Genomic DNA, 27,287 nt, shown 5'->3' with positions numbered 1-27,287 from the left:
AAAATAAATTGTGGCCAGGACATCTCGACAATTTTCCAAAAAACGAACTTCCCGGATGTACACGGACAGTCAAGTTATGTGCACCTTTTTTTTCCAGGAGAACCTAGGCCATGGAAAACAAAAACAAAAGAGAAGACGAGAGCAGTGTCTAGCTGCAGACGACAGCAAGAGGTTTCCATTTATGGGTTATTGGCTTCTGCTGTGGCAGCTGGTGTCACATCATCTCCCCGGGACTAATATCTTTGTGTTGTCGTGTACATGACTTGCAAAAAACCAAATGTAAATAATGATTTGTTGTGTTGAGACCCACAGTTGTTTCTCTCTCTCTCTCTCTCTCTCAGAGGTCAGTGGCACGAATCAGGAGCTTTTGCCATAAAATACACGCCGACTCCAAAAATGAGCACACGGGGGGAAAGACATTGAGGGATCAAAGCCGACGCATGTCTCTGCATGAACACGCGTGCACACTGTTTAAGTGACAGTGCAGTGCAGTAAAGATATGGTGGACAGGTTGTTCCCCTGTTAACTAATCAGCGGCTGGATGGGGATTCGATCCCCGCGGCCCTCGGGCGAGACACCGAGCCCCAGATTGCGAGGCGACAGAGACGCGCCACAAACCCAACGAGCGGAGGAATGTGACTCTGCGTGGTCGTTAAAACTATAAAAGCTCCATATAGATATAATCCATCTTGACATGTTCGGGCCCTCTTGACGTGTGTAGGATTACAGATCGTATGTGAGAGGCATGAGATCCACGGTGTAGCACCGGTGCCTGCATGTCGGCCCACCGACATGGTGTCAGCCGTCGTGGGACGTCCCGCTCTGGCCTCCACCGAACAGCTGCCGAGCATTTGGCTTTAGTCGACAAAATGTAAATGTCAAGCAAAGGGTAATGTTCCGAACGGATATTATCCAGAATGGCAATTTGAGCATTTAACTGAGAAACAAATGGACTAACGGTTGAACGGCAGTACGGGACACTGTACTATACGCCGAGGTTCTGAGGAAATAACAGTCGAAGCCACGTGTGTGTGTGTGTGTGTGTGTGTGTGTGTGTGTGTGTGTGTGCTTATTTTTCTCGGGGTCTGTCAGTTTGTGGGATTTATATGGAGGCCCCTGGAGTGCAAATCTCAACGACATATAGTACAACACAACAACAACAACAACCGCACCGGCAAATCATAAATCACAGTGGCAGCAGGTGCGGCCTAGTGGGTTTACACAGCTGTCTGTGATGCAGAAGGTCAGGGGTCAATCCACTTTTAAAAAATTCTGTCTATTTAACCAATCAATGTTAGTCGCTTTGGACAAAAAGTGTCAGCAAAATTCATTGAATGTAACAATGTGTGACTAATGTCGATTGAACAAATTGATTACACGTTTTTGTCCAAAGCGACACACATTTATTTACATTCATCTGTTACATAAAGTGGAATTTTTTTTTTTTTAGCCGTGCCCAAGAATTGAACCCTAGACCCCACAGACAGCTGCGTAACTAACTAAGCCAAATCAGCTGCCGTGGTACCTTCTGTTTTGCCGCTGTCGTGATTTGCACTTCAGGGCCACCGTAGATTTAACAGCAACAACACAAATCAACAAGCAAACAAAAAAAGTCGGTTTGAGCTGAAGGGACTTCATTCTAAAATATTACAATGCAATTTGCGCGTGTGCGAGTACTGAAATTTAAGTGGCGAAAATGGGGCTTTTGAAGGCGGCAGCAAGTTCTGTAAGAAAAAAGTAAAATGTTGGCACCAGCGCAATCTCTGATCACATACAAGACAAGTTGGGAGATTGTGAATCAAAGTGCCAACACGTGCGTAGGTCATACTTTTGGTGCAAGGGTGGACTCTGCTGGCTGAAGAAAAATGAAACTCAAATGAAAACAATGTCAGAGCAAAACCACACAATAACTGAAACCCCCCTTTAATCCTGCAAGTCTAAAAAAAAAAGAGGGAAGAAGATCAACAACAGAACTGAGTGAGAGATCTCATATTGGTACTTCTGTAATGCAAAACAAGGTTTGTCGTTGTTGGAGAGACAGTTATTCAGCCTGGTAAACTGAACCTTTACAAAATATACATTTCATTTCACTCTTGTTCACAAATGTTAAGTATGTTGTGCCCTAAATATTAATACTAATCAGTGTTAAGCTACAGCACGGCATTTACAGTATAGTTATTTGAAAAATATTTCTGGTATGAAATATTATGACAATATCACCTATCTGAAAATATAGGATAAGTTGGTAGATGAGTTGAGAAAATGTTTCATGGCATATCTGTGCAGGCTCGAATACACTCAGAACTGTTTGGGCCCTAATTTATGATTTATTTATTTCAACTGCATATTAAACCTCCATCCATTTGGATTACAGCGACTTAACATTAACAACCTAATAAACCTAATGTGATGTCAAGCAAATAGTCTTAAGAGTTTGAAACAAATTGGATTTATTGATTATAAATAAGTATTTTAAAAAATTAGTGTATTTAAAAAACAACAACATTGGGTTCATTAGAACAATTACATACATTTAAGACTTCCTTGTTTGACTGACAAATATGCCTCACATTAGGCTTTTTAGTTGGTTTATGTCAAATCTGTGTTTCCATGCAATTAAAATACCTAAATCTTAAAAAAATTGCACTAACTCCTCGTGATCCACGCTCCATAAATGGCCACATGGTGGCACCACTGGATTTGGATCGGCACCTGGATTGACACAAAATTTCATTAATGCCTGTTCAGTAGTTTTTTTTTTTAAAGATATTCTGTGGGGGGAAAAAACAACAACAACAACAACAAACATACAAGTAATGAAAATCAACCGGACTAAACACACAACCCTCCGAGGTGGCTGTTACAACACCACCGGAGTAAATGACACACAGACTCGTTTTGACATTCATCATACGTGGGGGATAAAAACCTACTTCCAGGGTCCAAAGTGTTTCAGTCGCTCGGATGACGCAACTGCAGCTTTAACCCTGGTGTCACCTCCGCGGCTTCTCGTCGTCTCTGTGCCATACTCACATTCACTGCCACGATCAAACAAAAGGTTCCTTTGGCATATCGTAAACTCCAGTTACCAGCTCACTCAAAGTCCATGGTTCAGTGCAACAATCGACTGTCCTCGATGACCTCCGCGCGGGCGAGCTGGAGAGGGTCCCGGCTCGGGGCTTGTGACCGAGCCTGCGACTGTACCGTGTCCGTGTGAGGTTGGGGCGCCATTGGAAACGCGGGAACGCTTTGCTCCGTGTACGCGGGGGGGAGATCCTCGGGTTTAACTCCCAACTGAAGAAAAACACGGAGAGAAAGTTCAAATTTAGACGCGGGGAAATACACACCGAGGCCTGAGGCAACGGTGCAGGTACACGCTCGTGCGTTTTCTTTGTCTCATCACCTCGGTGTAGGAAGGCGGCGGCCCGCTGAAGACGGTGCTGTAGTGTGGGGGCGTGTGGAGCTCCTGGCTGTACCGAGGCGCCCGGACGTCCTCGCCGTCCTGCTGCGACGACACGCTGCCGGGGAAGGGGATGAAATAGATGGACGGCGGACGGCCGTCCTGCTCACTGCGCCGCCACACCTCCCGCTCGATCTGCTCCTCGCGCATGCGGCTGCACACCCTGCAGAAGGTGGTGCAGAACATGATGGAGAGGCCGAAGCCCAGGATGCCCAGGAAAATCCTGGGAGGAGGAGGAGGAGGAGGAGGAGGAGGAGGAGGAAATCAGAGAGGGAATTGGCTGCACACATTTTCCAAATCCGGGACTTTATTGCTCATGGATAATTCATGCCTGTCAAGATGTATTGTTTTTAATGTTGCAGGGTCCTGAGGATCCTAACGCATACTTGTTTTATTGTGTCACTGATACTTCTTCAATTTTTTTCTGAACCGGTGACAAGTTTCAGAGATCCGCTACGGAAAATGACACATTACTTCTGAGACCTCAGCTGGGAAACATGATGAAATATAAGGGATTTTTTCTTTTCTTCTATATTGCTCCATATTCGTAGACACTCCTGGATTTCATATACAAGCTTGAGTTTGACTACAGTTTGTTCATAAGATTACACAGATGCATATGACACATTTCTTTATCTCTGAGTCACTTTTCCCGGCAGGGTTCCATGGAGCATGGATGATACATAACATATAAACATTACAAGTATCCTTATTTGGTGTAAATACAATGCTCTGAGACAAGGCCTTTGTTGGTAGTACAGGGTTTCTCAGATCTTCTTTTTTTTAAATACAGCCGCTGGATTTGTCGGAGGGGAGAGTTAAGGGGTTGAATCAATTAACAAAGAAGCTTGTGGTTAAAAGGAACGCGTCTTACTCTAGAACAGGAATATCCTCGAAGGGAGACATCGGAGCCGGTGGGGCAGAAAGGAAGTCGAGACAGAAACCACGGAATAAACCTGAAGGGGGGAAACAAGCAAAACGTTGCACATTGCCTTTGCCACTTTATTCATCTTGAAACGTTTTAGCTGCTCCACTGGAACAGATTTGAAACGAGGCCCCTTTTTTTTTCGATTACTGAAAAATAATCTTTGCACCAACTCGCCGCGTAGCCTACTTTTCTCACAGGAACACTCTTGAACTCAAGACCCATGGATGTTTTGCCCTAGATAGCATGATGCCGAGGGGATTTTTATTGTAGGCGGAGAATAAATACAGTGATAAAAGTACAAGAAGACCGTTGGACCTGCAGTAACTTCGCATGGTTTACAGCCGTTCAGGCCAAACGCACTGATTAGTGTCAATACGCAAAGACATTTGTTCCGCTATGGTTGTGAACACGTCGGGTGATACTCTGGTACACTGAGATCATAGTGTGTGAGAGGAACTCGGAAGGCGTCAACGTCAAAGCCAAACTGTTTAGGGTCAATATATCGTGAGTTAATCACCTCAGTTTGCGCTACAACTGTCGGATCAGAAAAAGAAGGTGTCAAAATCTGACCCGTGATGCCTCGTGAGAAACGAAGGCCTGACGGTTACTGTACACACTCGCTTTTTAAAAATTTTTTTTTAAACCTGCTGAAACATTGTGGTGAAATCTATTGCACAATTTCATCAAATCGAACCGGATCATCACACTCGATGTCATCCGCAGTGTACAGCTGATTAACCGCTGGAGAAAACCATCATAACCGTTAACACTGACATACTAGAAATGGAAATTCTGAATTTGAGACTATTGTGAAGAGACATTATGTGAGTACTTTTTGCAAATGACTCCCATCATGTCCTTTTTGCCTTTTTTCCCCTCAGATCTCTGATATCGCTGTCCAGTGAAAACCATGAACAGTAGGCCATATCTCTAATATTGGTGATTTTTAATTTTTTTAATTTTTTTATAAATAAACCGGTTTGAGAAGATTCTCCAAACTGATGAAAAAAGAAAAAGCAAACAAAGCTGAAGAGAAAGCTGTTATTGGCTCATGAAATGTTGTTGTGTTAGAGATGCATTGTTAGAGCATGACAACAACAACATTTTTGCTGATCAGGGGGACGGTCAGTGGCGTGTAATAATAATAATAATATATAATAATCAATAATAATAATAATAATAATAACAATAATACACTTTTCAAAATCCACATTACAAAGTAATAGGATGTAAAGACAGAAATAGGGAAACTCAAGTGTAGTTCGCAGCCATACTCTAATCACAAGTTTCTAACATTTAGAAAACATTTAGACTTCTCGTGTGTCCCAACACACGTCCGCCAACTGAGACGACATCTATCAGGTTTAAGGTTTTCCTCGGCACTTGAGCCGAGTCACTGCTGACACACTGTGGCTTGATTTCCTGCCTTGTGAGCTGTGAATTACAACCAACCGTGCGCCTCTGAATTCACCACTGAATTCCGCAGCCACCGTCTACAAATCCTTCGTCAAAAATCGGAACTCAACTTGCACCTGTTGCGTGTCCTTAAGGTCCTCAGCACGATGTTGAATCGTCTGTGCTCTTGAAACCATGTGATCCCTGTTCAAAAGTTTTATAGATTCAGAACAAAAAACATCCAAATCACCCCAGAGGAAGACGAGGACAAAATTGACATGACACGGTCAGGGGGAACTTTTTTTTTTTTTTTTTCACAAGGTGCCAAGTGTGTAAATACTGACTGAACAAACAAAACGGCTCCCACTCTTTTTTTCCTGTCCGGTACTGTCCGATTAAATCGACCACAGGTTTTCTGCAACAGAACACAATGTTTCAGTAACAGGAAGAACGAAAAGGGCCTTGAGGCTCTTACCTTCGGTCCGGAGACGGCGCTGGTCAGGTGTGGCACCGGGAGGACAAACGCACTGGTGCAGAGAGCGGTTTCTGTTGTGGGCGTGCTGATGATGAGGATGAGGGGGCGGTGGGTGGGGGTGGGGGGGGGGCTGCGTTTGTGTGTTTTGTGCGCGTGAGTGTGACCACGCGCTGAAGTGTGTGAAAAGCTCAGGATATATTTTGTCGAGTACGTGTGTCAGCCCCTGAAAACTCGGATCGTTTTGTTACATTGGTGTTCTTTAAGCTCAAGTGCTGAATGTGTCTGAATACATACGCTCCCCCATGTATTGACACACACGTTGTATTCTTTATCAGTTGGACAGTGTGTCATATTAGTTTGTGCTAAAGGTCCGTCAGAGGAATTTATGGTAGCCTCAGAAGATTTAAAGCGACGGCAGCCTCTCTTCAGCTGGACAAATCAAAATCAACTTTTACATGGGAAAGATTAAAAATTCACGCAGCAAAATTCTTGAGTTTTCCTCAGCGTTATAAGACATTTAGCTTCACTGGGTCTAAAACACTATTTAATGGTTTTCACTGACTAAAGTTAAGAGCCTGTGTCAGGTTTAAGGTGTGCTGAACCAGTTTGTGATTGCACGTCCATAAAAGTTGGGAGACTGGAAAGACATAGATAAAAAATACATTATAAAAATCAGGTTCATGCTCCAAAACGACCGGATCCTCCATTTCCCATGATACAACTTGAAAGCAGACCCTGTGTAACGTCTCGCATAGGCCTTAATGTTAAAAAATCTGTAGTCCGACCCAACCAGATGACATCACTGTGACATCACCAGAGGTTATTTCCTCAGTCTTGGCAAAGACCCAGTGGACCAGGGCACATTATGCAACTGTTGTCACGGGCCACTTGACAAGGAAAGTGATCCTGATGCGTATCGGCAAGAAAAAAAAAATGAGAAAAAAAAGGGTGGAATTCAATTTTAAGCACAAAGTTTCGACCTCCTGCTCGAACTCCGTTTGAGCGAATGCGTTTGTGTGACTGAATGGAAATAAAACCGATAAGTACGAAGTCAGCCAATAAACTTGGATATGTAACTTTTTTACGAGTTAGAAGCATATGATCACTGAAGTGAAAAGGTCAAAGGTCACATCCATGTACTGTAACTCCAGAGGATTAACTTTAACGGTTAAAGAAGAAAAAGTGGTTAGACGATAATAGAATACAAATGGCGAGTGAAGGGAATTTTTAAACTTTATTGGTCCAAAATCTGATTCAACCATAGAAAAAATAAAACAAGAGCCATTTTACACATTCAGACTCTGTGGAATTTTAAAAAGGTCTTTTTGTAACGACATATTCCTAATAGTGCATTTTCTTGTGTTCAGCTGTAGGTGAATTTAAATAAAGCTAAATATCTTTCACATAATTTCGTACAGCGGAGTGATATTGAGTTTTATCACAATTGTAATTCAAAGGCACTGGAATCAGTGTTGTGAACAGGCATTTCTTTAGCAGACATGTACAATCCTATTTTTTGTTTTGTTTGTTTTTTTTCTTATGAGAAGGAGACGGGAAGGTGCCAAAAATAATTATGGAGAAAAAAAAATCAAATATCCTATGTCGTGCAGTATATTAATTTTGTGCAACATTCACAAAGTAATTTCACAAAACAGTACAATATTAACGCCAACACGAAAACATCTTTGAACGTCTTCAAATTTAAGTTAAAAGCTCACAGGTGCACGCACACACACACACTAAGTGAAATAAAGACATACACACAGCAAGCTCAAAAATAGAAATATTCTATTGCACATAATTTTCAATGGGAAAAACAAAACTAAACCAATTATACTTTTTCTTAGAATCACAACAACAATTGAGCCCTGACGGTTCCTCAAGAAACTTACAGTGCTTCCTCAGACCTCTCACATACAGAAATTATTTATCGGTTACAAACAAGATATTCACTTTGGCACTAGATGTCACACTGGCACCAGCGTCTTGTCAGAACAAAACACAAATGCTTCGTGGCTTCTCCACCTCGGAAAAGCCAGACCAAATATTGACTCTGGTATTTTCTTCCATCATTTTAAACCAAATAAACCAGTGGAGGAAATTTTGGAAGGACGCTTTGACGTGAATGCTTCCTATTGGACTTTGTCATCTCGCTTCATAAATATGAGGAGGGCCAACGGATTCACTGGAGGGACACACGCACACAAGGAGTGACATCATTTTCTGCTCGGGATGTCAATATACACACATCTCTATATATACAAAATCTTGTATAATATATATCTCGTAAAAAAAATTATATATATATATATATATATATATATATATATATATATATACACACATAAACTCCTTGGGGCTACTTTCACAGACTGAGGAAACACTTGCAGATCTGGGAACAGAAAGATATTTACCTTCTGAAATTGTAATATTTTATGGGGCTAAAGTGAAAAAATTACTGTCTAGGGCTGAAGAACTTTTCCGGACGCGAGTAGGTTTGTAAGGATGCAAATGTCCGCAAATGTTGTTAGGGACATTTTTCCGAAATTTGGCTGGTCAAATTTACGGAAAATGTCAGAGTGAGTCAGGAGACTTTTGCTGTTCAAGTCAAAGTTGAGAAGTAGCAAAGTCTTTTTCATAGTTGTAGTCAAATATAAGCGTCCACACGAGACCCACACTTCCGTTAAGCAACACAACTAACCACACCAGATGTTTTGCGTCCCCCGGTGCTATAAATCCTCATGAGACAATTTGTTGCTGCGTCTGTGCAGCCAGGCCTGCAGCAGAGGAAGGTTGGCGTCCATCCAGCGGATGTTGTCCTCGATGCTCTCGTAGGTCTGCTTGATACACCTCATCTCGGAGCCCATCTCCTCCGTCAGGGAGCCGAAAAAGCTTCTCACCTGAGCACGCCCAGAGGATCAAAAGCACACGTTATGTTTGACACAAGACCAATGACGGCAAAGCAAAACATGAAGGATGGGAAAGAAACAAAAGAAATGATGTGGGACAAAGAATAAAAGAATAGACTGAAACCCAGTTACAGTACACGCTCCCCGTTTGCTTACCTCATCCAGCATCTCCCTGGTAGAGTACTGGTTGGTCACCCCGGTCACCATGTATGACATGGTGCTGGAGCCGAGGTCGAACCTGGGGCATCGAGGCACAACGCGGTTAAACACAAGTCAAAGATCAGCGGACTCAAATCTGCTTTTAAAAAAAATAAAGATTTTGAACAACGTACATTCTAGCAAAAAGAACAAAAATACGAATATTCAACTGTTAAATGTCCTTTTTTATAGGACCCCAATGTCCCTGCTCAAACAGAAAACACATAAGTATGAAACTATAATCACATCTCTACGGACGAGGGATGCAATGGCATGTTTGTTTAAGATATATAGGGCTGCAACCAACGATTATTTTCATTTCGATTAATCTGTTGATTATTTTCTCGACAAACCGATTAGTTGTTTGGTCCATAAAATGTCATAAAATGGTGAAAAATGGTCAATCGTGTTTCCCCCAAACCCCAACATGATGTTTAGTTTCGTCCGCGGACCAAAGATATTCAGTTTACTGTCACAGAGGAGCAAAGAAACCAGAAAATATTCACATTTAAGAAGCTGAAATGAGAGAATTTTGACATTTTTTCCATAAAAACTACTTGAACCAATTATCAAAATAGTTGGCGTTTCATTTAGTAGTCGATTAGTAATCGACTAACAGTTGCAGCTCTAAAGTCATAACCCCATTTTGTTTTTTGTTTTTGCTCAGAAAGCGACAGAAATGTGTCTGTGCGATTGGCTGACTGACTTCTTGACGAAGGTGTGCCAGTTGGCCCGGAAGAAGTCCCAGGCCAGTTTGTAGCCGCGGGGGTTCTTGCTGACATAGACGACCACGTCCGGCAGATCCTGGGTCTTCATCACTTCGCCGGTGAGGCTCTGCTCCATCATCCTGCAGACACAGAGAGAGAGAGAGAGGAAGGTAAAGGGAGCGCGGGAGAGGTGACCCATCACATTCTCCTGATTGTGTCCCGTACTACGCGGCGTACACACCACTTGAGCTTGTCCTGCAGCGGGCTGACGGCCATGGCGGATTTCAGGCGGCTCTTCAAAGACATTTGCATCGAGCTGCGGTACTTCTCCAACAGGAAGTCCCACCCCTCTGGGGTTCGAGCTCCAATCACAAACACAGCCATCGTGACGTCGACGGGGAGGCTGAAAGAGACAGGGCTTTCAGGTTTAGACAGCCACGAGCAAATACTGTCACAGAGTCAGTTAACTGGCTGTTTAGGACCCCTGACCTCATGTTGCCATCGGAGTCCTTCCACTTGTTAAAGAGCTGGGTGGCTTTGGTCACACAGGGAGCGTAGTTCCTGACACAGGCAAACACCAGCAGGTAGCTCCTGAGTACTCGCTCAGACACCGATCCAGAGTCTGTCCACTCCTGCCGATCTATCAGGCCCCGGAACAGATCCACAATGAAGCCCTGAGAAAGGCGAGGAGCCATTGTATGAATTCATACTGAACTGACACAGCGGTTTCTTTCTGCTCCTCCCCGAAGAGACGAATCAGACGAATCATCTGCTCGGATTCACTGACCTTCATCTGGTTCTCCAGAGCAGCCATGTCCCTCTTCTCCATCAGCTTGTAGAGAGGCACGAGCTCCCCGAAGCCCTGAGTGACGGCCATGACCTCGGTCTCCCTGGACAGGTAGAGAGACAGCTCCAGGGCCGTGTCTAGCCTCACCTTCCCCACGCTGCGACACACAACACAGGCTTTACGTCGACTTATCATTAAATGTCAGGTTATTCTAAATTTGGCTGATGAATTTCAAAATTCACAAACCACCCTGTGCAAGAAATACTCTACTAGGAATTGTCAGTGTTTTTCAGATTGCTTCACTAAAAAACTGTGTGTGATGCGAGATGAACAGCAAGATATTCGTTATCATTCAATCTTTACGACCGACCTGACTAGCTGGAAGACGTTGTGGATGAGGCTGGCGCGATCGTTGCTGGTCAGGGCCGTGTGGTTGTGCTGCAGCAGTCTGATGACGGAGTTCCACCCCTCGCCCGCGTAGTGGACCATGTAGTAGCCGCTCATGTCCACATTGAACTTGACCCAGTCGACCTCCTCCGGCAGGTGCAGGACGTCTGCGTGGAGGAGTACGGAGTAAATTAAAGCTCGGCAATACGACAATCTCATTACAACAATATAGCCACATTACAGTCTGGACATTTTCCAGACATTTTCCAGGCATTTGCCGAAAAGGTCTGTATGTGAGGACGCAAATGTTGCTCCAGGCATTTTCCGGACCTTTTCCTTGATAAATTTCCAGAATATGTCATGGGTGAGCACATTTTACGTCTGGTGACGTCTTGAGCAACAAACTCACCAGTCTTGGTTTTAAGCAGGAAGCGGTGGAGGGTGTTGGAGGCGCTGGTCACATACGTCAGTGGAATCTGCCAAAGGAAACTATCAACACACAATGAAAATTAAAATAAGATTTTTAAAAAACGCAATACATTTTTCAAACTTCACCTAGAATCTTCAAAAGATATAATTAGTGCAGTGTTGAAAATACTGCTACCCTGTCACATCGTGATGTCAGAAGTTGAAAGAAATAATAAGCAATTTGGCAAATTGATTTGAAATTCACTTCAAGTGCAGGAAGACACCGTGCACTCATTTTTATCTGTGGTAACAACTTCACATTTGACATTTTACCCTTCAGTGAGGGAGGGGTCGTCTGTCTTCAGGTAACGCTCCTGACTGAGCCGGACCTCGCGACCTCTGACCTCTACAGTGACCAGCGGGAAGCCCTCCTGCAGTGTCCACGTGTCCATGATGGCCCTGACATCCAGCTCATCACCAGAGTACCACTTCTGCGCACACATTTCGACACACAACAAATGATTTAAGATCACGAGCAGTGACAAGATTTTTTGTTGTTGTTACAGAGCATGAAAACTCACGGAGGCTCCAGAGGGGAGGTTGCGCTTGGAGCAGAATTCTCTGTGTTTCATTCGGCCTTCGTCCAGATCATCTGAGTTGCAGATCTGTCGGGGTGGGTTCACAAAACTTAAGCAGAGAAACAATATAGTACCGAAACTTCTGGAAACTCTCTAACTCTTTAAAATGTCTGGAAAATTGGCATTTAAATGCAGTTTTATCCCTCATTCACTTTCCTCACACACACACACACACACACACACACACATTACTCACATCCGTCAGGCTCTCCCACAGGTGGCTGTTGACAGTGTTTTGGTAGCTGTAGCGTTTGAGGTATTTGATGATGCCAATCTCAAAGGCCTCTGGAGTCAGGAAGTCCCTCAGCATATTCAGAATACATGCTCCCTAAAAGAAGTATATATAGAGTATTAATGTTTTGTTTCGACTGTTAAGCTTTGGCAAACCTTTAAAAAATAAACAAATGAATCTCATCCCGGGATGAAGCTGACCTTGTCGTAGGACACGTCGTCGAACATCTCCTGGATCTGCATGGGGTTTTCCACGGGGGTGGAGACCGGGTGTGAGGAGCTGAGGGAGTCGACCTCCATGGCCTCAAAACACTTCCCCAAGAAGAAGTCATCCTGGAAGAAAAGTAAAAGAGGTTTAGGTCAGACGTGGGAAATTTAGAGTTTTACAGTAACACAACCACTGCCGTGTCAAAATATCTATCATATTTGATCTAACTCTTTGTAGACATACAGTATCTAACATAAAGGCCGATCTAACAAACAGAGATAAACTGCACAGTATGGCAAACAGACAAATTAGACGATCAAGCTGATTCGTACGCTCCTGCATGCTCCTCCGCGCGTTCAACTCTCACCACATGCAGCTCGGGGTAGGTGGCGTCGACAGAAATGAACTCCATGAACTTGGCAAAACCCTCGTTGAGCCACAGGTCATTCCACCACTCCATCGTCACCAGATTGCCAAACCACTGGAAAGGAGGGAGGACGTGTGAGAAGAACAGCATTAATGTACAAGGACGTGATGATTTAAACAGAAGAGCAATTTTGACTCTAAAGCCGCCGGCGACGGCCAGATACCTGGTGTGCGAGCTCGTGGGCGATGACCTTGGTGATGCCCAGTTTGTCCGAAGCCGAGGACTTGTCGGCGTCGAAGAGGAGGCCCGTCTCCCTGTAGGTGGTCAGCCCCCAGTTCTCCATCGCACCTGACTGGAAGTCGGGGATAGCAGCCAGGTCTGCAGGGAACAACACGAAGCACACAAATACAGTGAAATGATGCACATTCGCCTGCTGGTCTATTAATTATACTTGTGTATTCAAGTCTCCTCCGAAACATGCATTCATACAAAAATACTTTCAACATGCTGATTACATTTTAAATGACTTGAAGAAACATTGATGATCTCCTTCCCTCTGAAATAAGTTTACTATCAATTTTCAATGGCGGCAATCGATGTTTATTCAATACAAAGGCCTTGTGCTTTCAATTCTCTTCTTAAAGCCCCAATGTGTAATTTTTTATAATTTTCTGGCGGCATCTGGTGGTGAAGTTGCAAACCGCAACCAACAGGGCAACCGACAGGGGACACTTTATGGTGGCGCACTGCTGAATCCATTTCCGGTTTCCGGCAGCGCTGAAAATTCAACGCGAAACGCGACGTATTCTGGACCGTTTTGTGCAACAACCGTATTCAACGCGACGAAGCAAACATGGCGACTCACACTATACTCATTCAAAGTTGACGAAAAAACATTGGTTCTTTGTTGCAGGTGATTATACATATATGAACACATACTAATGGACAATATATTCAATTTCTGTGAATAGGTTCTTCTTAATATTACACACTGTAGCTTTAATCTGAGTAAAAAAAGGACGTTTTAAGAAAGTTACAACATAAATCTCTATCTCAATGTAAGTTACAACTGCATGGAATAATAGAAATATGCAACATAGAAAATGACAAGACAAATACTGCAGGCGATAATATTTCTTTCTACACACCCTGTTTGGGAAGCGGGTAGGGAATGTCAAAGTAGTCGTCGTAGAAGTCCAGCAGCTTGACAGCAGCATCCAGAGCGAAGGCCGTCTGGTCGATCTTCTCGGGTACAGCGTAGATGGAAATCTGATGGGAAGCACACTCTTCAGTATCAATACAACAGGAACTGTATGTTTGTTCGGGTTTTTTCTTTCAAACTTCAAATGTATGTTGCATTTAATGTCAGAGATGTGGCTCCAAAATACACTAAATTAAAAAAAGTTAACAATACTTAAATGCAAATTTTGACATGGCCAGTGTCCGTTGTTGTCCTCCTCACCTTGATGCCGTGCTGGGTGGTCTTGCTCACGGACAGGAAGTCCGACACAATGTAGGCCACCAGGTAAGTGCTCATCTTTACAGTGGCGCCAAAGTGATCCTCGAGCAAACCGCCCGGCAACTCCACCGTTTTAACCTGAGAAACAAAGATGTGTGGAGAGAGAGAGAAACGGAGAGAGATGGAGAAAAGGAAGGAGAGGTTCGGTGCGTCCATTTGAGTTTGACAGCAAAGATGACGGAGCTGTTAATTCCTCACTTGTTCTTCAAACAAAGTCAACAGATTATACTGCTGCCCCTGTGTGTACCTTGGGCATGTTGGATATGGCTATGTGACGCGGCTCTCGTATGAGCCGTATGGTGAAGTTGGCTTTGAAAGCAGGCTCGTCGAAACAGGGGAAGGCTCCGCGGGCAAACGTTGCTTCAAACTGGGTCGACGCCAGAATCCTGGTGATGGAAAGAAAAGGCGGGATAAATAGAAGTGACATTGCACACTGTAATAAGACTGAAGGATACTCGCGTATAGTAGTATTTGAACTGGAAAAAATGGCTCCCTTCAAACTTTGAATCAAGTTTAATCTAAAACCAATCAGCAGACTAAATCTCCCATAAACACTGGCGCTTCCCTTTGTACCAAGGTTCCTAGTTGTACTACCTTACCAAGGTTGTCACTTTCATTCAAATGTAATACAAATCTATGTGGTATTGATTTGATGATGATAAAATGAGACATACACAGTGAATAATCACTTAAAAAATACATTTGGGCCCTCACCGTACTTCCCCACTGCTGGTGCGGTAGCTGCTCTTGTAGAAACCGTGATAGCTGTCCGACAAGTTGGCAGCAAACTCCAGCTGAACCTCATACTTCCTCCCTTTGGTCAGCACCGAGTCCGACAGCAGGGCGAGCTGATGGAAGCGAGGATACTCCAGCACCCGGAGAGGCCTCGCGCCCTCGGGCGCCAGAAGCAGCGCGCCGGATATCTGCATCTGCTTGGCGTGGAGGACGATCACGCCGGTGTCCTCGAGCACGTCCAGCTCGATGCGGACGACGCCGGTGAAGTCGAGGGTGGTCAGGTTGGGGTGGATGTTGAGGTCGTAGTGGAGGGGGAAGATGGTCTTGGGAAGTCGCATGCTGCCCCAGGGGAAGGGCTGGCCGTTGGTGGCTATGGGGGGGTCTTTGGCTTGGCCCTGGTTGGGCAGCTGCGCTCCAGATGAGGGAGGAAAGTGAAGGAACAGCAGCAGCAGCAGGAGAGGAGTCTCCAACATGGTGACGATGTACGCAGAGGATCCCCTCACCTGTAACGCAAATGTCACACAAACGCATCATTATGTTCAAGAAATGCGACTGCTCTATTGTGCATTTTCTATTACAACTTTATTTGAATGCTCACAGATGTGGTAACTCTGGTGGTCAATGTAGAGCTGCAAACAGTTCAACGATTAATCCATTATTAATCGACTACTAAATTAATCGCCAACTATTTTGATAATCAATTAATCAGTTCAAGTCGTTTTTATGGGGGAAAAAAACTAAAAATTCGGTCATTTAAATTTCTTAAATGTGAATATTTTCTGGTTTCTTTGCTCCTCTGCGACAGTGAACTAAATATCTTTGGTGTGTGGACAAAACAAATCATCATCTTGGGGTTTGGGGAAACACGACCGACATTTTCCCCCATTTATGGACCAAACAACTAATCGAGGAAATATTCGACAGATGAATCGATTATGAAAATAATCGTTAGTTGCAGCCCTTCAAGGCTTTTTTCCCATAATTTTTTTAATTAATGTTGTAGGCTATCACATGCAGTGAAGGTTATGCAAGAAATGTGATTCCGAAATGACTCTAGCGGCGGCAGCGTTTTTGCTCATGTCTGCATTTCCATGTAGATGCAGATGTGCTCTGAAAAGGTTTTTGATAGATAGATAGATACTTTATTCATCCCAAGCTGGGAAATTCCAGTGTAGCAGCAGCACGTTTCACACAGCACACATTAAAAATATATACAATATATACACAAATAAATTGAAAATATAAAATTGCAAAAAAAAATATAGAGAACAAGAATAGTAAAATTTAAAGAATTTACATGAAGTATTAACAGTGGAAATAATGCAAATGTGCCGGGATTTATGTTTACTGTTTAGCTTAAACAAAGTCTATCTGTCTATCTGCCTCTGAAAAGGCCAAAAAGGAAAAACATTTTGCGCGGCCCTGCTGAGGGTGGAGGACACATATTGCCCATCAGCATCACTTTTTTTCTTTCTTTACCGACCAGCATTATTTGAATTTGTGTTTGCAGGACATGTATACAGCATATTCAATTACATATTTTTGGGCATTTAGTCATGACGTCACACAATGCAACTTAAAACAAGCACCATCACATTTATAAATTAATTAGAAATTAACTTCCTTAATATTCATATTTTTAATCAAACTACTGAAACGCAAACACACAAAGGATATACAGTAGACAATGACAACGCGCCATCATGTCAAGTTACTTTCGATGTCGCACTCGTTTCCATTCATTCACTGTCCGAATAAATCTCTATAGAAAACAATCTGCCAATATTCTGGGGCACTATACAGGTTCCGTTTTTCTTTGTCTGCTCTGAACATTGATCGTGTGTCGATACATCTCATTTCGTAAATCGATCTTACCGCGTCGTCTCCACGTCGAGCACCAGTCGAGTTCGCAAGAGTGAAAGTGAAACAGGTGAAGGAGGAATTGCATTCTGGGAGAAACGTCCTCCAACGTCAACTGTACTGTCGGTTCAGATCATCGTCACAGTAATATTTGAAGCTTTTTTATTTAACTGGATTCACAACTAATAAATCTTGCAGTACCAAAACGGTACCAAGGCAAACATGTTTAGTGTATTTACAGTAGGAACGTGAACAGGAACTTCCGTGTTGATGTGTTCGAAAACGAAGAAGACCCGCCCCCTACTCTGCCTCTCATTGGCTAATCCTGACCCTCTCCCCTAATGTTAACCAATCAACACTGTTCATGCTTAAACCTAACCAAATCGGGTGGAGAGTAGGTGAGGGTCTCTGTCCACCTATGGATGTTTTTTTTGTTTTTGTTTTTTACAAAAGAACACAAGATTACAAAGACATTACTCATAAAGTGCAAGTTTTTATTTATTTGTGAAAATGTAGTAATCAACATAAATGAATAGATTCAAATGAAGACTTGAGATAAAATAATTTCTCTTAAATAATTTAAGGTCAAAAGAATAAAATAAATGAATAATAATTCATTACAAATAAAAATAAAACACATAATAAGAGACAAAACAAATCTGCAGTGATGTATTCCAACACTAGAGTGTACATTGCTTTCATTACTGATCGTTTCCCGTCTGATGTTAGTTCCTACCTGAGTGTACTGTGATTAAGCTTAATCGAAATCAATTGTTTATTCTGACTCATAAACTATTGCAACTACCTGAAATGACACTTGTATTGTATGGTTCCACCTCTAATCATTTATTATTGAATGTATATTTTAATGAATGTGAAGACAATGAGGGGTGTCATTTCAAAAGTTAATAGTAGAACATAGGAAAGAAAATTTGAAAATGTGTCCACACAGCAACAATGATGTATTAATATTTTTTGTGTATATAACTGCTCCAAGAGACAAATACATTTTCAGAACATTGTGGGATAAAGAATAAAAGAGAGTGGATTTTCTTATTTCAGTTTTTTTGAGTAAATTTTTTCACAATGCTTGAATCATGTTGGTTAATCAGTCATGTTGTATTTCTTGCCTGAAAACTTTGAAATAACATAGCAATTTTACTATTGTGCCATATTGTATTGTATGTATTATTGTATGTAGAATATTTTTTGAACCTAATGCTTTTTATATGACTAAACCAATTCATTTTACATATTTGTATCATATTCAGTGTTTTTAACTAAAGTTGAAAAGACAAGTTGGCAAGTTTACTTTAGCTTTTAATCGTGTCTAAATCAATCAGATGTCATAAAACATTTTTTTTTTGCAGTAGTTAATCTTTTGTAAATGGCCACTTTTCCAACCAGAGCCTTTTATTGAGAAATCCATTTCCAAATCATTATCTCACTTATTTAAAAATAAATGATGCACCATCGAACATCACCTGGATTTAAAATATCTACAGCACGCTCACATAGGGTTGGTGCATGTGAACATTGCAAAAAAAAAAAACAACGGATTTTAACTCCCTCATATACACAAAGGGCAAAAGTCCATCCCATCTGCAAACAGTAATGAGTAAACCTCGCGATGATAATGCCTCTGTCATACGGGAGGTAACGTCAGCGGCTGCTCTGGTGTTACAGATCATTTGTGATTCAGATTCAATCATTTTCTCTTATGGGTTCATAAGCAACACCCTGTGACCAAACACCTTCTGACCTTTGGAGGAAGCTCACTGTCAGGCACAAGGTTGTTTTTTTTGCTCCAGAGAGGAGGTGAACTGTTTTCTGGTGGAGCTTACCCCCAGGGAGGAGAATGATAACGCAGGTGTTGATCGGGATTCTGTCTGGCGCTGCCATCCTGACCGCAGGTATCCTGATCGGCCACTACGGTATCAGCCAAAGTAGCAGCGGCGCGCCGCCGTCCTGGCTGAAGGACGTGGCGAAGGATGTGGACGAGAGTCTCATTGAGAAGTTCCTGTCTGAGGTGGACAACATCCAGATTCAGGAAAACTTGAGGTGAGAAGAGAAGTGATCGTATTCCGATTCTGTTGGTTGATTCTGAACATTCCATTCATCTGTGATCAAATAAAAAGGAAATAATGGGAAAACTTTGTCTGTGTGAGTTAGAAAAAGTCATAGAAGAAAAAGAGTCATAGAAGCTTCAGATCCCGTTTCTCAAGGAACCGATTTTAGGTTTTAGACGATAAAATGTCCAAAGCATTATTGATCCAAACTCTTTTCCATCCTCTTGTTCTTCTAACAGGGAGTTAACAAAAGTGCCTCACATGGCCACCACGGCCGGAGATGAGCAGACGGTGCAGTTCATGCTAAAGAGATGGCAAGACCCCGAAACCGGCCTGGACCAGGCCTGGAGAGAAGAATACATGGTCTACCTGTCCTTCCCCGACCCCAAGAACCCCAACAAGGTCACTGTAGGTGAGTCGACGGGCTGTCCGCTGTGTCGGACTGACAGTGGGGACGGTCGTACCGTCCTCTTCCTCTTCCGCTGTGTAGTTACTGTGAGTCTGAAAAGCCAAAATTAAAATCTACATTCGTCATTAATCAAAAAAAATAATTTAATTGGTGATTCTCGGTATAGATTAAATTCATATTAAAAACTAGATTTGACTTATCTACAGGAAACTATTAAATTGAGCTCCTGTTTTCCATTAGGTTACTCCAAATAAATTATCCTTTAAATAAAGTAATATGTTTTGTTTAGATATAAAATTACATTCCAGACTCAAACCAATGTCCCAAGAAAACTGGATCCAAAAAAAAAAGTCCACTGTTTGTCAGATTTAGATTTTATTTTCATGGCGTCCAACATTCAGGAGGTTTTCTTTTCGTTCTGCCTGTGAGTTTCACTCACTTCACCACGAGTTGTTTGATTTCAGTGAGCCCGTCGGACACTGTGCTGCACACCGCCAGAGAGAAAGAGAAGAGTTACACTCCGGACCAAGATGATCCGGAGGTGGTTCAGCCGTACGCTGCGTACTCCCCCGCAGGACACGCAAAGGTAAAGAGATCTTTTGGAACTCTCTTTGTGCCTTGAACACTGATCACCTCTGCACTGGGGTCTGCGGAGGAACTAAAACAGAAGGCTGGTCTGCGTCTGTGGGACTAATAACTCACTAAAACCGTAAAGCTCACATGATTGTCACGTCTCTGCTTTTTACCGGCACACATCATGTGCTTACCTGTCATAACCTCTGAGGCCTCTGCCTTGACCTCACACACTCTCTGACAGATAAGGTGTACATTTATCTGTTTTCCGTTTTTTCCAAATCCATTTCACGCAGCACCACACCAGATGTTTCGCTCTCTGATAATTCAACGATGTCACTGAACTATTATGACATGGCATCGTCAAGGCCAAAACCTTTTGTGCGTCTTATCAAGTACTGATAATATCACAAGCTATGATGTAGACGGAGTTTATAAACAAGTGCCCATCAGTTAAGACTACAGACAAAGACAGGTTGATATGCAACACTACTATCTCGAGATAAGGACGATCGTCCGCGTTACATTAGAAAAATTACAGAAAAGCACAAAGATGGGACAATGCACAAAAGTCCTTTTCTGTGATCATTTACGTTTGTACCATAAAAGAGTTGTTGCTGTTGACGATGCATTTTTGTGATGGCTTCAGGGGAAACTGGTTTATGCCAACCAAGGGAAACCGAGCGACTACCAGCTGCTGAACCAGACGATCGACCTGAGAGGAACCGTCGCCATCACCAGATATGGTGGCGCAGGAAGGGCAGCTAAAGTGAGTTGCACGCACCCGGAATTAATTATGCACTATTATCAAAAAATAGGCAGTTCAGGAGAAACAAAACTCCTGTGCCAAAATGTTGCTATGAGTGTCAACAGCTCAACACTTTTTTATTTAGCAAGTAAAAGTTTTGGAGGACAAACATGTCATAATGTCAATAGTCTGCTGTCTAAAACAAATTAGTCTTGACGGACCAGAGCTGTGACTGTGAGAACTGCAACCAACTGAAGAAACAGAAAACAAAGCCGGAAACGTATACTGCACAAATGATCAATCAGCACCACGTGAGAACTCACCAACACAATTTGAGTCACATTCTATGTCGTATATCAGGCGATAATAACTGAATCAATACATCCCAGATGACTTTGAATGCAACGCAAATATAAAAAAATTAAAAGGTTTGGACAGGCGTGTATGTGTGTTTGTGTGTGTGTGTGTGTGTGTGTGTGTGTATCACATTGTCAGGGAACGTCTGTAACAAGTTCAAGTGAACTTTTATCGTCATTCATCTTCATACAAAGTACACGGCTGAGAGAAAAGTCCTTCCTCTTGGACCAAAGTGCAAAATTCGCGGAGCACAACAACAATATAACATGAAAACAGAGCAAGACTAGCACTAAGGTGGGTGTGTTGCATATGACTCCAGTAAAAAAAGAGTAAAAAGTAGCCATAATTGGCATAATAAACAATAAAACCTAAAGAGATTGAAAAACAGCCGACTGAATATAACAGGGTTTTTGCAATGTAATTATGTCCATATATATATATATATATATATATATATGGTTACTGAGTAATAATGGAAAATGAGCTCAATATACAGTATATACAAAGTGTATTGTCACAGTGCCACTCTAACTGTAAAAGCTGTAAGTATCTGAGTATCTTGTAAAATAGCGATAGAAAAAATACTATAATAGTATTTATAAAAGCAGTGTTGTATAAAATAGATTAGTATAAAAATAAAATACAAAAAAAATGGTTAGTGACGGCATAATAATGATAACAAGAGTAATCGTATCATAGTAATAATGATTTATATCATTCATATATATATAATTTATGTTATGGTATATAGATAAAAGGGCCAAACAATATATAGCCAGTGTAATTACACATTATGTATATAATTGAAGTGTGCGTCCCATCCAGGCCATCAACGCAGCACCCTACGGTGTCCTGGGTGTGCTTGTCTACACGGACCCGCTGGACATCAACGACGGTCTCATGTCAGACATCGATGAGACGTACCCCCACTCCTGGTACCTGCCGCCCTCCGGGGTGGAGAGGGGATCTTTCAACACTCACTATGGAGACTTGCTCACACCCTACCTGGCTGCCAAAGGTAACGATTAAAGTGCTCCACAAGGTTTACAGCATGTGTTTACTTGACTGCTGCTGCACTCCACATTCCTCAAAAATAGAAACATACCTTTTCTGATGATTTGGCCTTTTGCAGAGGAAACCTACAGAATTCCAGCGGAGAACATCACAGGAATCCCCCCTATTCCGATTCAACCAATCGGATTTGAGGACGCCTACACATTAATCTGGTAACCTGAGATGAGATACATTTTTTTTTGAAGTTGTGTCGTTGATGCAGAAAAAAAAGGGGGGTTCATTTGACCTTGATTTCCACCTTCAGTGAGCTGGGGGGAGAGGCGGCTCCGGCTGCGTGGCAGGGAGCCTTCAACTGCACCTACAACTTTGGCGGGCCGGGATTCAAGAGTACATCATATTTCAACAACAGGTGAATACAAAGGAATACAGGGAATAACTGCATCTTAATCTGAAGTGGGAGTGTGAGCATAGAACACCTGTTTTATTGAAAAAGGGTGAACGGTGTACGAACAGAGAAGGGAAGCATCAGCCACTTCCAAATGAGATAAGATAACATGTTAACATCAAAGAACCAAACTTTCAATATTAGATAGCTAGATAGATAGATAGATAATTCTTTCTTCGTACTTCTGAAGTTGAACTTCCGTTCCAGTGACGTGAAGCTGGACATCTTCAACCACGAAGAGGTGAAGAACTCCTCCAACGTGATGGGCGTTATCAGAGGGAGCGTCGAGCCAGGTGGGACTGGTGACCCCAAAACCATATCGGCCAATACGGCATCGTCCATTTTTTCATCTTGAGGTGAACATGCGTCTATGTGTCCCGCAGACAGGTATGTGATCTACGGAAACCACCGGGACAGTTGGGTTCACGGCGCCATCGACCCGAGCAGCGGCACGTCGGTCATGCTGGAATTGACCCGGGTGCTGGGCTCGCTGGTCCAACAGGGTGAGGAGGAGGAGGAGGAGCCGCGGCCTTCTTGATTGTGTTGCACCGTGTGTGTGTGTGTGGCGCTGGATAAAGAAGCTGATTTCCCGCTCGTCTCTGCGGCAGGAAAATGGAGGCCTCGCAGGTCCATGATCTTCGGGAGCTGGGGAGCGGAGGAGTTCGGCCTGATTGGGTCCGCAGAATACACGGAGGTGAGTTAGGATTAGTCTGCAAGATTAGGCAGGACGTGAACATGAACGCACTCTCCCGAACCGTTTGTTTGAAAGGTTGCACCATGTGCATTTTGAAAGAACAGTTCTTTCTTTCTCTGTCTGATTTTGTCACTGAAACATTTTGCAGGATCCATTACAAATCTGACCTTGACCTCATCTTTTTCTCCAGCAATACTTCGCCAAGCTCAGTGAACGCACCGTTGCGTACGTCAATGTGGACATAGCTGTTTTTGGTAAGTGGCTCCACCTGCGAATGACGAAAAACCCTTTGCTGATTTGTTAGTCTTCACCTGTTCGTTGGATTGTCTTGGATCATGTCGGATCTTTTTTTGTGGTACAAAACATTGAAGCGTCTCATTCCACTCCTCAGCCAACGCCACCCTCAGAGCTTCGGGGATGCCATCGGTGCAGAACATCCTCTTCGCGGCGGCAAAACAGGTGAGCTCACGACCAAAAAAAGAAGAATACCTCGAGTGTTTCTCTGCAGCATCTGGACTTGACCAGTATTTGGTCACGTGAGCCTGTTTGCCGCGCAGGTCGATGCACCTGGACTGGACTCCACGTCGGTGTACGACAACTGGGTACGATACGCCAATAGGACAAGCCCCGCGCTGGGCATCATTCCCAGGTAATGAACTGCACCGGCACCTTTCTAAGTCTCCCACTTGTTGCATTGCACGCTGGGAGAATGGTATCAAACCCCCATGGCTGAAGTTTTTGAGAGAAGCAGCTGTGATTCTCCGCACATCACATCGTTTGTTATCTGTGTTGTGAGCTGATTTATTCCCATAGAAATCTCAGGTCTGTAGATAAATCTCCATGATGATGCAATAAATGACTAAATTGATGTTTCCTGTTTTCGGTCCTGTCTTGTGACAGGGTGGGATACCTGTCAGGTGCGGGGAGTGATTACGCTGCCTTTGTCCATTACCTTGGAATCACTTCGATGGACATTTCATACACATATGACAGGGTACGGAACTCAGCAGTGTTGTATTCAGGATGTAGAAGTCTGGTAACAATTCTTATTTCAGATGTGTGCCGCAACATTTATTTTAGAAACGTACAAAGTAAATGTTTTTTGCCGCTACTCCACCTGAGACAAATTTGTCTTTTGATGTATGCGTGTGGAAAAAATATTGAGATTCCGAATTGAAGTGAGCTCACTTTGTATTTTTTCTTCACACAGACGAAAACGAATGCTCGCATTTACCCTGCGTACCACACAGCGTACGACACCTTTGACTATGCCTCAAGGTTCATTGATCCCGGTGAGCAATGATGTCACACTCTTATTCTTTTCACACGTTATCTGTTACGCTTTCTCGCACAGCCGTGGTCAAAGGAAGAGACCCCAGTGTCATGGGATGTCCTATTAAGTTATACCGTTCAAAAACGTGATGTATTTGAACAGAAGGCCTTGTATTTCGCAGCCAAATAGTTTCCACTCAACTCCTCCATATCTCCTCGTCCTCTCCTCTCGTCAGGGTTCGTCAGTCACCAAGCCATTGCCAGGACGGCAGGGAACGTCCTGATCCGATTGGCCGACAGTCTGGTGCTGCCGTTAAACTGCAGTGACTATGCTGAGATTCTGGAGGACTACCTCGGCACTGCAATGACCCTATACGAACATCAACTGAGAGCTAGGAATATATCCATGGGTAAGGACATAATGCAGGTAAATGTGTTTATTCCAGGTTTTATGTTTAATCATGTCATTCAATTACATTTTTTCAGTTGGGGCAGTTTTATGTTTTGTTTTTATGACTTTGACCTTCTGCCATCTTGGGCCAAATGATGCTGATAACTGTTGGACCTTCGATTTAACCCAAAATCAACCACGGTGCTCTGATAGTGACAGTAAACTGTGTTCACGCTGCATCCATAGAGACAGCAGGGGAGTAGAATATTCAAGAAGGTTCCTGTCATCTGTGTCTTCTTCCAGAGCCATTAAAACGCGCGGTTGCCAGCTTTCGCAGTGCTGCTGCTCACCTGGACCGGGTGATCCGCACGTCAGACCTGGCAAATGAAACGTAGGCGCACAATGATACTGTACATACAGATACGGACGCAGTGCGTTGGATTGTGTCGACCACATGCAGTAGACATGATCAGCCCCTCCCCTCTCCCTCCATCGCTCTTGTCTTAGACCACTGAAGGTGAGGAGGATCAATGACCAGCTCATGCTGCTGGACCGAGCTTTCCTGGACCCTCTGGCCTTCCCAAACAAACATGCATACAGGTGAGACGATGATTTGCCACACTCATTTGGCCCTGCGTCATGCTGTGTGCACATAATATATCACAGTTGTTTTTTCTCTCCCCCTCCTGTACCTCACACAGGCATGTTATCTGGGCCTCAAGTGACGCGGGCAAACCAACCTTCCCAGGTCTCGCTGACGCCTTTGCCACTGCTGAGTCATCTGGTCAGTCGCGCCACTGGGACAAAGTGCACTACCACCTGTCAGTCCTGAGCCAGGCCATCGAGGGCGCCGCCCACACGCTGGTTGACGTCATTTAGACGAAGAGGAGGAACTGCACTTGCTCAGGGATATTCTTAAAAAACAACATATATATATATATATATATGTATATCTAATGAGCACCAATCAACTGGGCCATAATACAAATATTTATGCATCATATTAAGTGTGGTGATTTAGCAATCAATGAACTTAGCTCATCACCAAACTGTAACACGAGTGACGTCTTTTTCTTTGTCACTGGATTAAAATATTAAGTTCGAAGAGTGATTTTCATTTTTATTCATTGGATGTAGTTGTTTTTAAGGGAACATTAACTATTAAAATGGGATTTCACTTATGTAGGTTAAAAGTACCTGCTTTTGGCAACATACAAACTAAGCAATAACAACGAAAGACCCTCAGGACACAAACTAAACCTCAGTTATGTATCGCGCAGTAAAAAGATGGAACGATCTTTTTTTTTTTGCCAAAAGTGAAAGGAGTTTATGTTTCCTTTTTCATAAAATCTTTGACAGGCTTTTCAGTCTTGGATGTAATAGAGTTTGTTCCTCATCTTTTCACCTTCCTCAGTACAACAGAAGATATGACAGGATGGCTGAATATCTCCCAAGTCAATCTAAATTTGTAAAAATGATTGAATTTTAGTATTTAACAGCAAATTCCGTCATGCTTTTTATTTTATTTATTTTTTTACATTTTAAGAGATGAGTAATCGTGGCATTTTTTCAGAAACATATTTTTAAATTATTCACAGAAACAAAAACTGGTGCATGTGTATCATAGAATTTAAATAATTTGAAAGCAGTTGCTCTAAAACAAGAAGCTGCACCTCATCAAAAGCCTTCATGTACTTTGGGCATTCAGTTCGCTGTGGGTCTGCAATACCGCCGCTTGCCAACAGGGGTCAGAAAAACGCCACGAGACAGCACCAGAGGCCAAGTCAGAGTTTGAGATTGCAAATGACAACAAAGTGGAAAGACAAATCTGGGTCAAAAAACCAAGAGAATGCTGCAGTAATGCTGTTGACTCTGCTTAACTGTCATGTCAAATAAAGAAGTGTGAGGACAAAAAAGAAAAATTGCAAAGGAGGGGGGGGGGGGGGGGGGGTGAAAATTTCTCTTTTCTGACATCATGGTTGTCTCGTCCCAACACTGGTCTCCCAGGGACTGTTGTGTTTTATCCAGCCCCCTCCCCTCTGGTTGAAACTTACAGTGAGTCACATCCATCTGAGCTCTTCAAGCCGCTGTGGAGACATAACA

General features: G+C 43.0%; 3 protein-coding genes across 3 annotated transcripts; 1 reads left to right on the top strand and 2 right to left on the bottom strand.

The window, feature by feature from the left end:
• Positions 1 to 1,907: 1,907 nt before the first annotated feature.
• LOC118314345 lies at positions 1,908 to 6,397 on the bottom strand. The gene is made up of 4 exons (XM_047329256.1): positions 6,259 to 6,397; positions 4,335 to 4,416; positions 3,404 to 3,683; positions 1,908 to 3,294 (listed from the first exon to the last, which is right to left on the bottom strand). The coding sequence occupies exons 2-4, from the start codon at positions 4,364 to 4,366 to the stop codon at positions 3,112 to 3,114; spliced, it is 495 nt and encodes a 164-aa protein (XP_047185212.1). The 5' UTR covers positions 4,367 to 4,416; positions 6,259 to 6,397; the 3' UTR covers positions 1,908 to 3,111.
• A 1,076-nt stretch (positions 6,398 to 7,473) lies between these two features.
• On the bottom strand, positions 7,474 to 17,443 carry erap1b (endoplasmic reticulum aminopeptidase 1b). Its single transcript, XM_035640088.2, has 19 exons — positions 17,228 to 17,443; positions 15,332 to 15,855; positions 14,865 to 15,003; positions 14,561 to 14,695; positions 14,247 to 14,367; positions 13,322 to 13,476; positions 13,099 to 13,212; positions 12,725 to 12,856; positions 12,489 to 12,620; positions 12,236 to 12,319; positions 11,988 to 12,145; positions 11,656 to 11,735; positions 11,230 to 11,413; positions 10,860 to 11,016; positions 10,562 to 10,746; positions 10,314 to 10,475; positions 10,072 to 10,212; positions 9,324 to 9,405; positions 7,474 to 9,158 (listed from the first exon to the last, which is right to left on the bottom strand). The coding sequence occupies exons 2-19, from the start codon at positions 15,823 to 15,825 to the stop codon at positions 8,988 to 8,990; spliced, it is 2,826 nt and encodes a 941-aa protein (XP_035495981.2). The 5' UTR covers positions 15,826 to 15,855; positions 17,228 to 17,443; the 3' UTR covers positions 7,474 to 8,987.
• Positions 17,444 to 18,836: 1,393 nt separating this feature from the next.
• Positions 18,837 to 26,291, top strand: naaladl1 (N-acetylated alpha-linked acidic dipeptidase like 1). The gene is made up of 19 exons (XM_035640089.2): positions 18,837 to 19,273; positions 19,521 to 19,693; positions 20,155 to 20,276; positions 20,913 to 21,032; positions 22,194 to 22,386; positions 22,501 to 22,594; positions 22,687 to 22,791; positions 23,035 to 23,120; positions 23,211 to 23,330; positions 23,436 to 23,521; positions 23,712 to 23,775; positions 23,913 to 23,980; positions 24,079 to 24,170; positions 24,422 to 24,515; positions 24,732 to 24,813; positions 25,030 to 25,203; positions 25,488 to 25,575; positions 25,692 to 25,784; positions 25,886 to 26,291. The coding sequence occupies exons 1-19, from the start codon at positions 19,071 to 19,073 to the stop codon at positions 26,061 to 26,063; spliced, it is 2,235 nt and encodes a 744-aa protein (XP_035495982.2). The 5' UTR covers positions 18,837 to 19,070; the 3' UTR covers positions 26,064 to 26,291.
• The last annotated feature ends 996 nt before the right edge of the window (positions 26,292 to 27,287 follow it).

The sequence above is a fragment of the Scophthalmus maximus genome, chromosome 19, assembly GCF_022379125.1.
Source record: "Scophthalmus maximus strain ysfricsl-2021 chromosome 19, ASM2237912v1, whole genome shotgun sequence".
Classification (NCBI taxonomy): Eukaryota; Metazoa; Chordata; class Actinopteri; order Pleuronectiformes; family Scophthalmidae; genus Scophthalmus; species Scophthalmus maximus.
Note: the sequence above shows the minus strand (reverse complement) of the source record. Positions and strands in the feature narration are given on the sequence as shown.

Excerpts from the sequence above, each read along its gene's own strand:
- LOC118314345 (XM_047329256.1), bottom strand. The coding sequence starts at position 4,366 with ATGTCTCCCTTCGAGGATATTCCTGTTCTAGA. Across the intron at positions 3,684-4,334 it reads GAGGATATTCCTGTTCTAGA|GATTTTCCTGGGCATCCTGG; the intron begins GTAAGACGCGTT and ends TCCTCCTCCCAG. Across the intron at positions 3,295-3,403 it reads CGCCGCCTTCCTACACCGAG|TTGGGAGTTAAACCCGAGGA; the intron begins GTGATGAGACAA and ends GTTTTTCTTCAG.
- naaladl1 (XM_035640089.2), top strand. The coding sequence starts at position 19,071 with ATGATAACGCAGGTGTTGATCGGGATTCTGTCTGGCGCTGCCATCCTG. Across the intron at positions 21,033-22,193 it reads GCGCAGGAAGGGCAGCTAAA|GCCATCAACGCAGCACCCTA; the intron begins GTGAGTTGCACG and ends CGTCCCATCCAG. Across the intron at positions 24,171-24,421 it reads GCGCTGGGCATCATTCCCAG|GGTGGGATACCTGTCAGGTG; the intron begins GTAATGAACTGC and ends GTCTTGTGACAG.
- erap1b (XM_035640088.2), bottom strand. The coding sequence starts at position 15,825 with ATGTTGGAGACTCCTCTCCTGCTGCTGCTGCTGTTCCTTCACTTTCCT. Across the intron at positions 11,414-11,655 it reads CCTGCTTAAAACCAAGACTG|ACGTCCTGCACCTGCCGGAG; the intron begins GTGAGTTTGTTG and ends TCCTCCACGCAG. Across the intron at positions 11,017-11,229 it reads AACGTCTTCCAGCTAGTCAG|CGTGGGGAAGGTGAGGCTAG; the intron begins GTCGGTCGTAAA and ends TGTGTGTCGCAG.